The sequence below is a fragment of the Pomacea canaliculata genome, linkage group LG4 (assembly GCF_003073045.1).
Source record: "Pomacea canaliculata isolate SZHN2017 linkage group LG4, ASM307304v1, whole genome shotgun sequence".
NCBI classification, from domain to species: domain Eukaryota; kingdom Metazoa; phylum Mollusca; class Gastropoda; order Architaenioglossa; family Ampullariidae; genus Pomacea; species Pomacea canaliculata.
Window position 1 is genome coordinate 4,283,830 of NC_037593.1, and position 15,210 is coordinate 4,299,039.

General features: G+C 34.9%; 3 protein-coding genes across 6 annotated transcripts; 1 reads left to right on the top strand and 2 right to left on the bottom strand.

Moving 5' to 3' along the window:
* Positions 1 to 23: 23 nt before the first annotated feature.
* Positions 24 to 3,232, bottom strand: LOC112561067 (ran guanine nucleotide release factor-like). Of its 3 annotated transcripts, none has more exons than XM_025233264.1 (6): positions 3,091 to 3,232; positions 2,711 to 2,796; positions 2,237 to 2,350; positions 1,853 to 1,957; positions 1,085 to 1,237; positions 24 to 540 (listed from the first exon to the last, which is right to left on the bottom strand). In XM_025233264.1, the coding sequence occupies exons 2-6, from the start codon at positions 2,773 to 2,775 to the stop codon at positions 411 to 413; spliced, it is 567 nt and encodes a 188-aa protein (XP_025089049.1). In that variant the 5' UTR covers positions 2,776 to 2,796; positions 3,091 to 3,232; the 3' UTR covers positions 24 to 410. The 3 variants fall into 3 exon arrangements, with proteins under 3 accessions (XP_025089049.1, XP_025089048.1, XP_025089050.1); XM_025233263.1 differs by having other exon boundaries at positions 3,082 to 3,223; XM_025233265.1 differs by lacking the exon at positions 3,091 to 3,232 and adding an exon at positions 2,903 to 3,031.
* LOC112561069 (DNA polymerase delta subunit 4-like) lies at positions 3,199 to 7,535 on the top strand. Of its 2 annotated transcripts, none has more exons than XM_025233269.1 (4): positions 3,199 to 3,296; positions 3,463 to 3,551; positions 3,829 to 3,942; positions 6,290 to 7,535. In XM_025233269.1, exons 2-4 carry the CDS (start codon positions 3,482 to 3,484, stop codon positions 6,409 to 6,411), a joined length of 306 nt encoding a protein of 101 aa, XP_025089054.1. In that variant the 5' UTR covers positions 3,199 to 3,296; positions 3,463 to 3,481; the 3' UTR covers positions 6,412 to 7,535. The 2 variants fall into 2 exon arrangements, with proteins under 2 accessions (XP_025089054.1, XP_025089053.1); XM_025233268.1 differs by lacking the exon at positions 3,199 to 3,296 and adding an exon at positions 4,445 to 4,556.
* On the bottom strand, positions 7,366 to 15,174 carry LOC112561064 (serine/threonine/tyrosine-interacting-like protein 1). The gene is made up of 9 exons (XM_025233261.1): positions 14,929 to 15,174; positions 14,540 to 14,601; positions 13,855 to 13,957; positions 13,299 to 13,367; positions 11,751 to 11,818; positions 11,158 to 11,303; positions 10,423 to 10,520; positions 9,849 to 9,961; positions 7,366 to 9,189 (listed from the first exon to the last, which is right to left on the bottom strand). The coding sequence occupies exons 1-9, from the start codon at positions 15,035 to 15,037 to the stop codon at positions 9,058 to 9,060; spliced, it is 900 nt and encodes a 299-aa protein (XP_025089046.1). The 5' UTR covers positions 15,038 to 15,174; the 3' UTR covers positions 7,366 to 9,057.
* Between the last annotated feature and the right edge of the window lie 36 nt (positions 15,175 to 15,210).

Below are 15,210 nucleotides of genomic sequence, written 5' to 3' on the forward strand. Positions count from 1 at the left end.
TCTTCAAATAAATGGCCTTAGCATTATTAAAAATACTTTATTATATTTTAGCTTTCATTAAATTGTACTCGCATCTTATAATACATATCCACCACCACCACCCTACAAAACCAGGTCCACACACACATGCAAATATGTACAGACAGAGCAGAACTGTTCAATTTTCTTAAACTTGATAGATAGAAAATTACAGGTGGGAAGGAAAGTAAAAAATATGGTAACAGCTGTAATGTGGATGTGCAACAAACTGTATGCACCTCTTTAAGATGAGCTAGTGACTTGCAAAATACAGTTGTACAATAAACTGTATACTTCCTTTAAGATGAGTTATGGTGACTTTTGTGAATTTGCATGTAGAACATTTCTAGTATTTGAAGACAGTATTCTAAAATTGCCAGGCCTATAAAACATTATGAAGATCTGTCTTCGCCAAACAGCCCTGAGTCTAATAATGTCAGAGAGTTGATTAGAGTCCAAAAGTTTTCCATTGTCCATGGAACTGTTTCTGTGGACATTGGATGGTGACTGCTGCTTTCAGGACTGGAACAGAAATATAGAACCATGATTCCCTGACACTACATCTACCACTCAACAACCCATAATCACCATATTAAAAATGGAAAACTAGACTATTAAATATTCTAAATCAAAAATAGTGGTAGTCATGTTTTTCCTTGTAGTTGATATTTTAGGTGATTCTGATGTAGAAAAAGAAATGCTGCACATACAGCTTATCATAAACAATATAAAAGAACATATTCCGATTTTACAACAGGTGATTAAAAAAATGGTTGGTTAGTGTATTTGATTGAAGAGTGGTTGTTTCACAACATGGAGGCAAGGGGTGATTACATTAAGATTAAAAGAAACTTGAATAATCAGAAGACACCCTGCAAACCAGCCACATGATCAGGTAGTTACTAGTTAGAACTGCAGCATATGTGCCTTGATATCTGATCCCAGGACTATCAATCCTCCCTGTAGTTTCACATAAAAGCATTGTACTGCTATGCTGCTTTTTTTGGGTGGGGGAGGAGCAGTAAAAACGTTTATTTTTTGGTCAAAAACATAATAAGTCCCTTACTTCACATTTATAGGGTCGTTAAAGGTGACAAGAATGTCACTCATAAACGTTGGTAAACGGAAAAGAACCATGTGAATATTAACGTTGTTCAGAGCAGATTCTTTGAACTTTGACACAAGCTGCTGTCCAGTAAGCCAGTACACACTCTTGCATCTGAAATTAAAATGATTTCTGCTATTTTAAATAGAGGAATTACATTTTTAAATGACAGTGCAAAAGATTAAACAGCATTACCATCAACATTGTAAATACACATCATGTTTTCCCTCCTATTGCTTCATTTGAACTGTATTCTTTAGAGTTTGACATTAATAAGAGTTAATAAACAAGAAAAACTTAAAATAATACTTAAATGATTTCAGGATTAAGTGCTATACATGATTAGAGTAAGAAGATGATAGCTCCCACCCACCTTACATCCTCCCCCAAATCATAAAACAGTTTTTGTTATAATACCTCCCCCCCCCCTTTTTTTTTTACATCCTTATCTTTTATTTCAAGTCTCTCACTTGGGTATTCCATTACAGCTGCTAACTAAACTTAGTCAACAGGTCATTATGAGGACGACTAAGATGTACAAAAGATGTCTTCTTCACTTTTTATTTTTCTGTTTTGGCAACGAATGGTTTTCGGGATCCTTATTTAAAGATTTAAGTACTGAAAGCTAAAAACAGGGTTTGCATTGACATCAACTTACAACGAAATAGATCAGTATAATCAGTATCATCAATGTAGAAAAATTAAAAACAATAACAAAGTAATACCTACTCTTTTAAGGAAATCTGGCTGAGGTCCAAAACACCAGCTGCCTGGATACAACTCTTTTCACAACCAGAAGCATCATTACTTTCAGCAAGTTCCTCAAAGTGAATTCTGATTGACATCATGATGCATTTAAATGGGTCAAAGAACCTCTACCATGCTGTGAAAATATCTCTGTCTTCTAGTATGCTCAAAACCGTTATAACATATTATATTAAGAAGTATATATAGTAGAGCATAAACTTCATCTAAAAGCTTACAAATAACTTTACTGCTAAATGATACACTACATAATTTCATTATATTTTAAAAATGTGTGAAACCCCTGATATCTCAATTTCACACATTCAAGAGCTCTTTCCTCCTGCAAAACAGCTTTGGTTATCTTACCTTAGTGCTACTTCATCAGGCTCCTGAACATACTCCATGATTTCAATGATGATACTTTGATCAGTCTTGGCATGTGCAAACACCTCTTGATTATCTGGGATTTCTCTCAGCAAGCTTTTTTTCAACACAGATCAACATAATACTGATATTAAGTAATGGTTGTATAATCAAGGTAGCGTATAATCACTAAATCATGACTAATCTGATAAATGCACAGAAATGATGACTTCTGATGACAGTCTAATAAAAGAGTATATTTAAATGTAATCCTAAAATTCTATATCCATCTATACATATGAATTATAATAATCATTTTTAATCTGTTAGTCCACTTTAGATTTAAGGAAAATAACAATGACAATGATCAACTATATTAAATTGGTTCCAGTGGGCGATTTAAGCATGGGAAGGTGCTCTAGTTACAGTAAGTTAAAAATAAAAGTAAAAGTGGGGGTTATTTATATAATATAGTACCTCATATCTTGCGCATCATGGGGCAACATTCCAACCATGGCTCCACCATAAAATAATTGCTCCATATCTGGTGATTCTCTTTAAGTCTAAAAATAAAAGCCAATCTCTAAATAAAATGATTTTAAGATGTCTTGTTAAGATAACATAAAATGGGTGTAATTTTTAAATATTAACTGCGAACAGCATATTTACCGATTAATATTATGTATCCACAGACGTATATTGGGATATATTAGTTCGTGATGTGTCTATATAATCCACTAAAGCTTTCAATAGCTAGCTGTTATACTGATTCGGCTCCATGTTTCCAACCGATACACAAAGAATCGTTAACTTACTGTAAAAAAGATTTTAAAAAAAAACCAACTTACAGATCGTACCAAATTCTACTTGACTAACGTGAGAATTTAAGAGTTGTCTCAGATTCGTAGACCTCCTACGCAGATTCTAACCGGCGATTCGATGCCGATGAGTCTTGCGATAGTGAAAGTAGCCCGACATAAAACTACATGTGACAGTGCATCTGTATACACGTCCGTGGTGTGACGGATACATGCATCTAGGTGGTGCGTATTATTCTTAAGCGGTAGGTTTATGAAAATACTTAAGTCAGAGTTTCTTAAAATGTACCAAAAGATTAAATCTTTTCGACTAACGCATTTGATACGAGACGTTGATTTGCGTTGTAATATATGCTACACACAAAGCTCAGCGACGTTTGTAAGAGGTTTTTTGATTGGTCGATTTTTCAGCGTGCACGCGACTGGCATCATGGCGGAGCGGATTACAGATGTGTACAAACAAATAAAGAAAGCAAGACGATGTCACAAGGAAGTTAAAAGTAATTGAATATTCTCTTGTAATTCATTCTCTTTTTTGAAGTAGTTCACATCGTGATCGACGTATAGTTTAGGTGTGAAAGCAAAAGGGGCGGAGAAGTGACCCCCTGTTTTGCGACTGATTAAGTTTAGATGCAGTTGACAACAAACGCTGGTCATTAAAAAAAAAGGGTATTGTGGTCGTTTTAGGGGAATGTAAGTGTTTATAAAATCATCATTATTATGGAGGCGTTTGTGGTTTAATTTTTTTTATTTCTGTTACAAACTGTTTTGTGTTAGCATCCAGTCGAGTGTCTGAAGATAATCGAAATGTTGCTTTGCCTAAAAACAATCCAAGTGATTTACAAATTCTGAAAGAGTTCGACTTGGCCTTGGAATTTGGACCTTGTGCAGGTAAGAGGTAAAAATTTTGAGAAGAAACATGCTGACATGCACAGTTTCAAGCCTTAAAGGTGGTTAAATCCTTAAAAGATTTAGCAATATGAATAGGGAAAGTGAATAGGGAAGTAGTAGCTAGCATGCTACATAAGAACACCCATTGGTAACCACATTTACATCTGCTGCTTTCTTTTCACACAACATTGCAAATGTATTTAAAGCAGTCAGCGTTTACTTTCAACAAAAACCTTACAGGTGTTTCATCTTTATTTAATCTCTGAATAAATACTGTTTTAGGTATGGTGATGGTAGCACCTCACAAAAGCAGAAAGCAAATTTCCACAGTTTAAATCTGACACCATAATGACTTGAATTATACTTTCATTAAAACCATCAAGATGAACCATTGATATGACTCAATGAACATGTCATGAATAGTCAGCAGGTTTTTAAAACTCATGTCACTAAATTCATGAGATATAGTCCAACTTAAGCACCATCAAAATTTATTTCACAGGTATTACACGTCTAGAAAGGTGGGAGAGAGCTTTTAAACATGGATTTGATCCTCCATTGTGCGTTAAAGACATTTTGATAAAGCATCAGGATCACAAACAATATAATCATTGGTGAGAATTTATTTACCAAATAATGATGTGTTGAGATGCTTATGCATACAACTGGATGTTCATAGGTTATGGGGTTAAAGCAGCGGTTCTCAACCTGTGGGGCGCGACCCCCTGGGGGGTCGCGACGTGCCTACAAGGGGGTCGCGAAGGTGGTCCTTTTTTAAAGTTTCTTATACTGGTATAGTGAAATTAGCTTAGATTGTGTAACCGAGTGGTGAGGGCGATCAAACTCCAAATCTCTTCTCCCTATTCAAGTACAACTGTCTCGGCATGCAGTGACTTCTCACTTCTAAAATTCAAACACAATCCCCATCTCAACAATTAAGCCTCCAATCTCCTCCTTCCCCTCTCTCCCCAACCTCTCATCGCTGACTCCCTCTCCCTCTCAGTCACACCTCTCTCTTTTTAAAAAAAAAAAAAATTAAAAGGCACCCATTCAGGAAACGTCCATCATTCACACCCTTTCCCCTCGCACGTGCTCAGTCCTAGTACTCTAGGTCCCTGACAGAAGGCCATGACCAGACAGTGCGGGGTGGGGGTTAAGAACGACCGATGGCTGCTGCTAATGCATATTTATCAGACATATTTGAGAAGCTGACGTTGTGAATACTTCTATGCAAGGGAAGACACCACTCAAACACTGACAAGATAATGCTTTCGTCCGAAAAATTTCGTTGTGGGCAAGAGAAATATTTTTGATATGTTTCGTGCTTGTGTAAGTGCAAGGCTGACACTTGAATCTTGATGAGGTGAAGAATGTAATTATTGCCATCTAAACGGACTGCAAGAAAGGTTTCAGCATTACTTCGCTGAAATTGATGTGACTAAATACGATGGATTCGTAATCCATTTCTGGCTGATCCTAGCACAAGCGGGTTGTCCACGCAAGAAGAAGAGCAGCTCATCGACCTTTCGAGTGACCAGTCCCTGAAAATGGTCTTTCCAGACAACACCAGTGCCAACATGCTGGATTAGCATCAACGGTGAATATCCTCCCTTTCTGAGAAAGCAATGAAAGTTCTGCTGCCATTTTCAACTTCGTATATGTGTGAGCAAGGATTTTCATTGGCAGCACTGAAGTCGAAATACAGAAATCGTGTGGACGCAGAGGCTGAGCTGCGAATAGCAGTGGGTACGAACATCGCACACAGGTTCGCTTCTCTATGCAACAGCAGCAGGCTCAACCTTCTCATTAATCAAGTGAGTGTCTAATAAAACTAATAAATAATATTTATTAGCACCGCAGAATTTGCTTTAGTAAAAATTTCATTAACAGTTATACTTTTTGCAGATACGAACTTTGTTCTTCCGTTGTTGATTCCTCGACGCGGGATCGGAGGTTAGCTAAGGCTCTCGGACCGACCTGAAACGTACGGTGTTCGTCAGGGGGTCGCCACAAGTAAAAGGTTGAGAACCGCTGGGTTAAAGGTTTTGCAATACTACTATCACAGGATGAAGAACTAAAATATTTTGGAATGGGTTTTCATGTGAAAATGACAAAAACAGTTTTAGATTATCTCAGCCATCAACAACATTACAATGAAAAAAAAACAGGTCTTTTGCAATCAGTGTCATGTAACATAGGTTTACTGCCTTTTGCTTTTGACTATGCAGACAGCTAATGATTAGCTCAGTCTTGTGTTATTCTATCTCATGGGATACAATTCACTGTTGCTTGTCCCGTAAATGTTATTCTGAGATATGTGTGTGTGATTTTTAAAATCTTGTTTCAGCTTGTGGAATGATTATGATATATAACAGATTTGGTTCCATACTGGAAAAACTCTGGATCAAGGATGTAACTGCAACTCTTACACTCCAGCTTCAGGATTTAAACATAAAGATGTACGTGTAAATATGTTTTCAAGGTATTTCTTTTTACTGTTATTAAAGTATAAGTTACTTTTAAATCATGCATATTTCTTTACAAATGTTTTGTAAATTTCCTTTATTTTTATTATTATAATTCAAATTATAAGGAAACAGAATTATGTTTCTGATATTGCTGCATTTGCCTATTACTGTTTTAATGGCGTATTCTCATTTAAATGTTCTTGTTTGTTCTCTTCAGCAATTGATAGATTTTAATGTTTCCCACTCCCACCATCCTAAGTAATGAAAAATCTTTGTTACATCAGCATTTGCCTTAAAACAACCAACAGGCATGTTTCTAACCCTCTGGGGACGTTATGAAGCAAGGGTAGATAATTGCTAACAGGCAATCAAGGACAGGTGTCTTCCCTCCATAGTTATAAAACTGTGTCTAAACCCCACAATGTTGCAGGGGTTTCTTTGTCCCTGTTTTATGGCCTCAGGGGTAAAGCAGCATACATGTGTTCTGGACATCACATTTCACCTTCAGTACCAAATGTTGCCTGGGCAACCACTTTACGCTTGTTTTATAAATAAGGCATAAGAATGGTAGATCCTCTTTAATATGAATGCATAATTTTATAGATTCCTCAGTTAAAATTAACATTTTAAAAAATAAAAATTAAGTATATTTGCAGGATACACTTCTATCTTATGTGTAAATATTTTTAAAAAAGAAAATCATAGAATGCCTGTGTACACTACAAGTTCAAGCAGCATATAATGTGTAGATTATATTATACCTTAGAAAATGGTGCTCATTGGCCTTGCTTTTGTATTCTGAAATAATTCATGAGAACCTGTGCCTTTTCTTTTACCTTTTGTGACTGCCATGTTATAGGCAGCAATTTATAAAACTCAGATTTAATACAGTTTTGAAGAGTGTATTTTATAAATATGAGAGATGAGTTTTACAGAATGCTGCTAAAAGTTAAAAAACTTTGAAAACCTTTTCATTTACTGGTTTCAAGGAACAATGCATTTCAAAATTTAAATGTCATTGAAATGTTGTATTCAGACAAATTTTTTTATGTTCAAAATCTTTTTTCATCACAAAATGCATATTGTTGAGATGCATGGTTTAAAAGTATTAAAGTATAAAATCCACTTAAGAGTTGAAATATGTATGTGCAAGCACATATGTGTGTGTGTGTTTATATGTGTATGTCTGTGCCTCATGTGTTTTAAGGGAAGAAGAGGGAGATCTCTTTTGGTTATGAGAAAAGGTGATAACTTCCTTGCTGGCGAAAGCACATGTGTATTGCTATACTAATGGATTGTTAGGTGGAAAAGGCAACAATTTTTGCATGATGCTAACATAAAAACATAAAATATGTTTATTGTCCTTCCTATAAAAATTAAACTTAATGGTGTTCACAATAATTCCTTCATAAAATGATTCAGTAGATTCAGTAGAAATCTGTGACAGGTCTTGGAAAAAAGTTATTAAAGGAACACTAACATTGGGCATTTCAGAGAATGTTGTACCTGTGCACAGTGGTTGATGACAAAATCATCAGATTAACTAATCAGACTGAGTTTAAAATCAGTTTTACTGGTGCAAAATATGATGTACTTACATGCTCCTCAAAACGACAGAAATATTATGAAATGTAGCTTGGTTCACCTATAAATGTTCAGTACCAGATACCTCTCCTTTTAATTCTGGGCTTGTAAATGTAAACATAAAGGTGAAAAAAGTGAGATTTGAGAGAGGCACATTATTGTGGACTCTTTGGTATTATGATGATTTACTCAAAACATTTCACAAAAGTATTTCTGCAGTCTCTAAGAAAAAATACATTAAAAGGAATTTTACTTTGCATTTTTGTTTATGAAAAGATTTTGGTTGATTTGAAAATGCTCATTTGATGCATTAAAAAAAATTCTGGAATAACAGTGTACATTGATAAAGGACACGTTTAGTAAATAATACAGTGTATAAAAATAATAAGATTTTTTTGTACTAATAAGTATGTGTGCAGAATGGGAAAGCTGCTTTGCACATGTCATTTAAGGTAAAAGTTGGCCCCTGACTTTTTTTTAGGTCAAAGGAGTGGCTATTTGTAGACACCACACTTTTTTTGGTGACAATTCTTTTTGAAAGTGGCACCCATTTACTCTTCCTCTAGCTACTTTCCCTTTTTCCAACCCTCTGTGGAGTTGAATACCCCTTTCCAACTGCTGTGTTGACTGGGGTAACATTCTGCCACACAGGAATTGCCCATTCACATCTGGGTTTGAACACCAGTGCTCTAATCAGTTTGCATTCCACTTCCCCGAAGTCATAATTTTTCCAGCATTTGCTGGTATATATTGCAATTACTGGCTAAGCAGTGAGGGATTAAAATGCGTGTTAAAGATCGACCAGATATTCAAATTTTATTTAGTGTAGGCTGTAGACCTCTGACTGAAGAGCATGAACAATTCAATGTTTCTTGCAATACTTTTGTACATGTATGTAAATATATGTATACAAGTAAATATATACATAGAAGTATAAAAAAGGTGCATCACCAACGATATCCACTTTTTGTTACCCCTCTGTATCTTTGAAGACATAACTGTAAAGTTTTTAACAATATCTAAAATGAGAATGTATAAAGATCCATAAATGAAAAATTCTACACTAAACGAGCAGATCATCAATCTCTGTGCTTTTTTTTTCAAACAAAACTTCTTCCCACTGTGACAGTTGCTTGATGAAATTTCTGGTTGGCTTCATTGTTGAAATACAGTTTTTGACATAAATGTAGGCAACCTGAAAAATATTATCATGTTTAGGACTGTGACATCCCTAATCTTAAAATAGACAACTGGGGAAGTTACACTTGACAACCTATTTATAAATATCTATATATAAACAGCCTTTTCAATAAAATGAAAACACTGCATAAAATGTGTCCCTTTAATTTTCAGTTACCCCTAAAGCTCAGATTATTATGCAGGCAGAATAAACTATTAATAACATTTGAAATATACATTTGGAGAAAAGGGAAAAGTAAATGCTTCAGATAAAGCACTTTGAGCTCACCTTTAATGGTGGGGAAAAGTGCTATATAAATAAACATATAATATGGATAAATGCTCACAATTGTGTGATCTCATAAAGACATTTACCTTTAAAAAAGGTTTGGGGCACTTAATCTTGGGTGAAACAGTTCAATGAATGCTTAAGACATGAACATTTTCAAAAGTAGAAGAGAGAAGACTGATGATTGGCCCCATGCTATATAGTAATTACAGTGATAACTGCTTTGTTGTTTAGCTTTAAATGCAACATAAAGAAAATATCAACTACAGTAGTTCAACTTGTTATTTTGTTCAAGAAACAGAAAGCTTAGCTGATCAGAATAATTACAGTAGGATCAATGTGAACATCTTAACCTAATGGAAATAATTTTGAATTATGATACTAACATCTAGTGTCCAATGCATATGATGCATCAGATATGCAATAACAACTGTTACGCATCTGCTAATTCCTAGGTAGTCAAACACCAACACAGCTTCTTTTGCAGGCTCATGTTTATCTGTGGATACAACGCACATTTTTTTTTTTCAACAGGAATCAGCTTTATTTATGCAAATTAATAAATTATTAAATTAGCCCTGATCTAGAGGAACAGAAAAAACATCTGTGATAGCAAAAATGTTTAGAACACAATGACCATACCTCCCACAAATTAAAGCAATAATCTATGCTGTAAATTCTTCACTTCCACAAAAGAATCAAAGTGTTATTTCATGGTAACTTTTATCTTCACTTTATAGATACTTCTATAATTCTTTTCTTTTGACTATCAGACAGCACTGAAACCACAGTAAAGATCCTGTACATTCAACACCTTACATGCCACAATCATCACAATTTTTTTTTAAAGTGCAAGATTGTACACCCACACACACAGAAAGCCAAAATAAGGAGAATATTAGTTTAAAAAGTACTCTATACATTAATTTCATGTTGACTATTATTTAAGAACATATTTACCAATAAAAGTGCAGGCCTTTGAAAAGTGGCTGAAAAGGTCAGCATCTTCTCGATCTTCTACCTGAATGTGCAGCCGTTGCTGTCCTGGTTCTGCAAAGCTAACAAATATATCACAAGTGTATAAATCATTAAGTGAACTAAAGTAAATTTTGAAAAGTTGTAAGTGTCAAATATTATTTGTTTAGCTGTGTTCTGCGTGCTCCAGCAATAAATATGCTATATGTCTAGTCAATTTAACTTGACTCTAGTCAATTTAACTTGACTTAAAAAGCTCTAGCTGTATGTTCAGTTTTTGCTCATATATGCTGTAATATGTACAGTCTATATGTACTACATTCTTCAAAGGCATAAATATTTTATGGAATTTAATAAGTGCCCCAGCAGTTTCAAGATGAATATATTGCTGAGGATATTCTTTCATGTGAGAAGTTTTTAATATGCTTTAATGTGTTTCTAAATGTGAAATGCCCTAGTCCCTGGCACGCCTTGTGCAAAAAGTGTGGGATTAATTATAAAGCTGTCTTAATTTTTTTCCCTTAATAATGGCGAACTGATTTCTTTTTTAAAAGAGTGAAAATTTTTTTATTGTGCTCTGATTTATCAAACAGTTTAAAGCAGAAGGGAAAATGACATTTTCTTTTGCTAGGTTCGGTCACTATTGTTATGAAGTCTTGATAAAAGCATTAGATGAAAACCAACAAGTGCAAGATTGTGTTCCTTTAAATCAAAGCTTACAGAGTCCCTGGCTCCACACATACATTTATGTGGGCTTTGATCTTGAGATCCTTCTGGATGTATGATTCATTACCATGGAACCAGTTGCCTAGATACAAGAATCCAGGCAGAACCTCAACAGGATAGGGTTTTATTTCATCCATTTCCTGTAACACGTCTAGAAAAGCTCACACAAAATTTAAGCTCCATTTATTCACATACTTTCAGAGAACTATTTTCAAAATAACCCACATATGTCCATGAACTAAGCCAACCTATATATATATTTAAACTACTACTATACTTAACCTAGTGGGCTTTTTTCCCCACTTATTTTTAATATTCGGGGTGGAATTGTAGCATGGTGGTTACGCAGTCAACATTAGAGCCTGTCAAGACCTATGACTAGAAATCTTTTTCTTTCCACCAGAAAATGTGAAAAGGATAAGATAAGATGAGACTTTATCCCAGAAGGCAATTAGATATTAGGGATAGGCTCTGCTTGCCTCATACTGTGTTCTTAAACATGGTGAACCATATGCAGTTTGCTGCCCCTATGACCACAAAAATGTAGATTGTTTCTTAAGATTTAAAAAGCTACTACCAGTACTTACTCTTGGCATATAAATAATTTTTTGAGTGCGAAGAAATGGATAAAGAGCTGAAAACGCTTCATATCCTCCTGAAATAAAATTGTGAAAACCACTTAAATTTTATTGTTTTGTTAAATGCGGAATGAAACATAAACATTAATAAACATACCATTCATTATATTTATTCATCCCTTGACTGCTACCCATTGATGAATGGTTATGCTGTCACTAGCATCAGAATGAGATGGTCAGTGGCATAGGAAGATAATTGGCTTTGGGGGTGGGGGGAGAGAGGCAACACAATGGTGACAGTGAGCGAAGTTCGAAAATAGCACATTGCAAAAAAAGAGGAAGCGGAGTGTGTGAGTGCAGCCATGCTCATATATACATGGTGAAGCATCGCAACACACGCTGATTTCAGTGTTAAAAGAAAAGTAATATTCAGAATAAGATAATCATATAATTCATATTCAAATTTTGCAAGTCAGTGTAATAAAATAAAAATAACCCACCTGTCTTCTTTTATTTCTGTTAATGAACTCCATTGCAGTTTCATCCATAGCTAGCAGATCAACTCTATTTTAAACTCGTGCCTAAGGAGGCAGTTATCTTACCTGGTATGAAATGGGCATAGCTGGGACAAATTGACTTAGGCTGTAGGGCAAGTATGAATGGGGCAAAATGACTGACCACCAAACAAAAAAAGGTAGGTGGGTGGCTAGGGATTTTTCAGTGTGCTTTTTACATAATGGTGTGCTAGATCTTGCTTGACATTGAGAGGGGAATATACTGTTGTGTCAGTGTTTTTTCCTGCTAGAGCTCCAAAGTAATTGCAGAGTTGCATGTGATAGTCCACCATGTTCAGGACAACAAATTTAACTCCATCTTGGGTCTTGCGCCTCACTCCGGGCTCATGAGAGTAAGGTTATGGTTGCTGCCTATGTCGGCTCCTAGGAATGACCTTGTTTTGGCTTTGTTAATGCTGGATTTTAAACACCTTGGTAGAAAGATGGTTTGATTCGATTATGAATCAGGTCATGTGAAGAGTGCCAAGTTGCCATCCTCATTTTATTGTAGGGATGAAGGATATTGGATAGGGGTAAACTGCTGGTTTAATGTGAATTTTTAGGAGTTTAGACCCCTTTCTCTGGTTTGATTTATAGTGATGGTATGATTATTGAGAGGACAATAAAAATGAAAAATGGTAATATTTCTCAGCATATTTTACTCTTTCAACGATGTCGTTTCTTTGCATTAAAAATTTCAAGGCAATTCATTGAACTTACATTAAATAAATCTAAAAATGTTCCCTTTCATTTCCTATAGCTTTAATAAAAGTTTATGATGACATTTAGTGGATGTGTTTCAAATTAATTGGCAGTACCAGAAACTAAGAGTAAAATACTTATTTTAAAATAATGGTTTAATAAATGAATTCTGTTATTGCAGTTTGTTAAAAAAAAAACTTGCAAAAAGATTTCTAGCTCTGATAGGAAAGAATGAAGAGCAAAGAATAATTAAAAATTATGCCATCATACTTTCTCTGACTTCTGCAAATATTTTACACACCTTTCAATATCTGGACTGGATTCCTGCTGCCCATGTTCCATAGTAAGCATCCACACAGTAGTGCTGGAGCTGCAGTATAAAAGAACGATCAAATGAAGCTCCAAACACATTTTCTTTAGTGTATATATTGGCTAATGAAAGATCAAACTGGCTTTATCTGTAATACTTTTATCTCTTTAGTTAACACAGATTACAATACATTCAAAAATAATGCTATCAAACTTGCAGTAGTTTTTGATACAGTACATGGCCTCCAATATGTATGGAAGTTATGTACCCCTAGTGTGGAGAAAGAACTGGCTTAAAAATGGGAAAGAGTAAACTGGTCATCCTGTGCAGGACCTGCTCATTATTGCCTGAGATAGGCATTAAATGTAGGCCTTGTCAGATGTCGAGTTTTTCCATGTGCTACCGCTAATGATTGGTGCCATGGATTGACATATTCATGATCTACATTTAAATGGAATTCTCAATAAGCTATACACATTTAAAGAAGTGAATGATTAATAATGAAACAAAACACTTCTTAACTCCTTTATTTCTCTAGACATATTACCTTGTGGATCTGTAAATTCTGAGGTGTTGCTATCATAGATCACAATGTTCTGTTTGCATTCCAACTCAGCATCATATGGAACCAAAAATTCACCATTTTCTCTCTGAAAGTGGGTTAGTGTTAATTTGAAAATTTTTTGCAAAGCTAATGACAGGACACGGGTAGATGAGCGCGAATTGGTTAGGGAAGGGGTTGGAGTGGGGGGAAAAGGGGAAGTAAAGGAATTGTGAAACTAGAAGACAGGCTGGTTTATTTAGAAAACAATAAAAAAATTTTGGACTCTTTGTAAGATATGACAGCAAGAGATAGAGGATGACAGTTGGAGAAAAAAAAAAAGCAAAACCCGAACAAACAAACCCAAAACAAAGCAAAAGTAACTGATAAACAGAATATAAATTTATTATATCTAAATAGGATATACTTGCACCTTCTTATAAAGGTAATATATTTCAAAAGTAAATCATTACAGGGATAAAAATCAAGCAAACATCTATCTTTTCATTATAACTGGCACAAAAATGTGGCTTGTAGCAGTTAAAGAAGTACATGCATTCACAATTACACGTTTTTGATAGTTTAACAAAAAAACATGAGGATGCTTGATGCTACCTGGCCATCTTTGGCATATGTAATTTTACATTTAAAATCTTTTTTAAGGCAGTATATATATAATGTTCTTCCTCACCTTTGGTGCCTTTTTTGCAGTTAGAACATGATCTTCAGCGAATTCATGCTTTTTCCGTGCATCTGTTAAGAAGATTAATAATCAACAAGGAATTATAGAAATCTTCTGCGCTTCACTCTACAAATTCTTATCTTAATATGTAATATCTTTATAAGCATGTAGATTTGTTTTTATCTGTAATGGTTTGGGGGTTCTGCACATCACAAAATTTTAATGAGTTTGTTCAAAACAACTTGTAATGATGTGCTCGTCTGGAGTAAAACATTGTTTGAGTGCCAAATAGTGAAATACTAGCTGGGTCCAACTAAAATAATGTAAACGGACGGACATCGGCACACGTACATGCACAACCTCGATTTGTAAAGAGAATGATCGGTAAGTTACCTTACCTATGAGGAGCAGATAATTCGGGTCACTTAGACAGGAATAAAACGTTGCTTGCTGCAGCAAGTTGTAGAGAGCTTTTGGCTCTATAAACGTAAGCCCATCGTAAGACATATCGGGCAACTTTTGACTTGAGTGCCCAGAAGTGAGGAGGATTCTCACTTCTCATATAAACACTGCCATTCCGCATATAAGATAAAGAGCTTAGAATGATAAAAACCGTATGCTTCAAAAATTGTATTACACAGACAATAAATAATTACGTTAAATATTTACAAGATATTAAA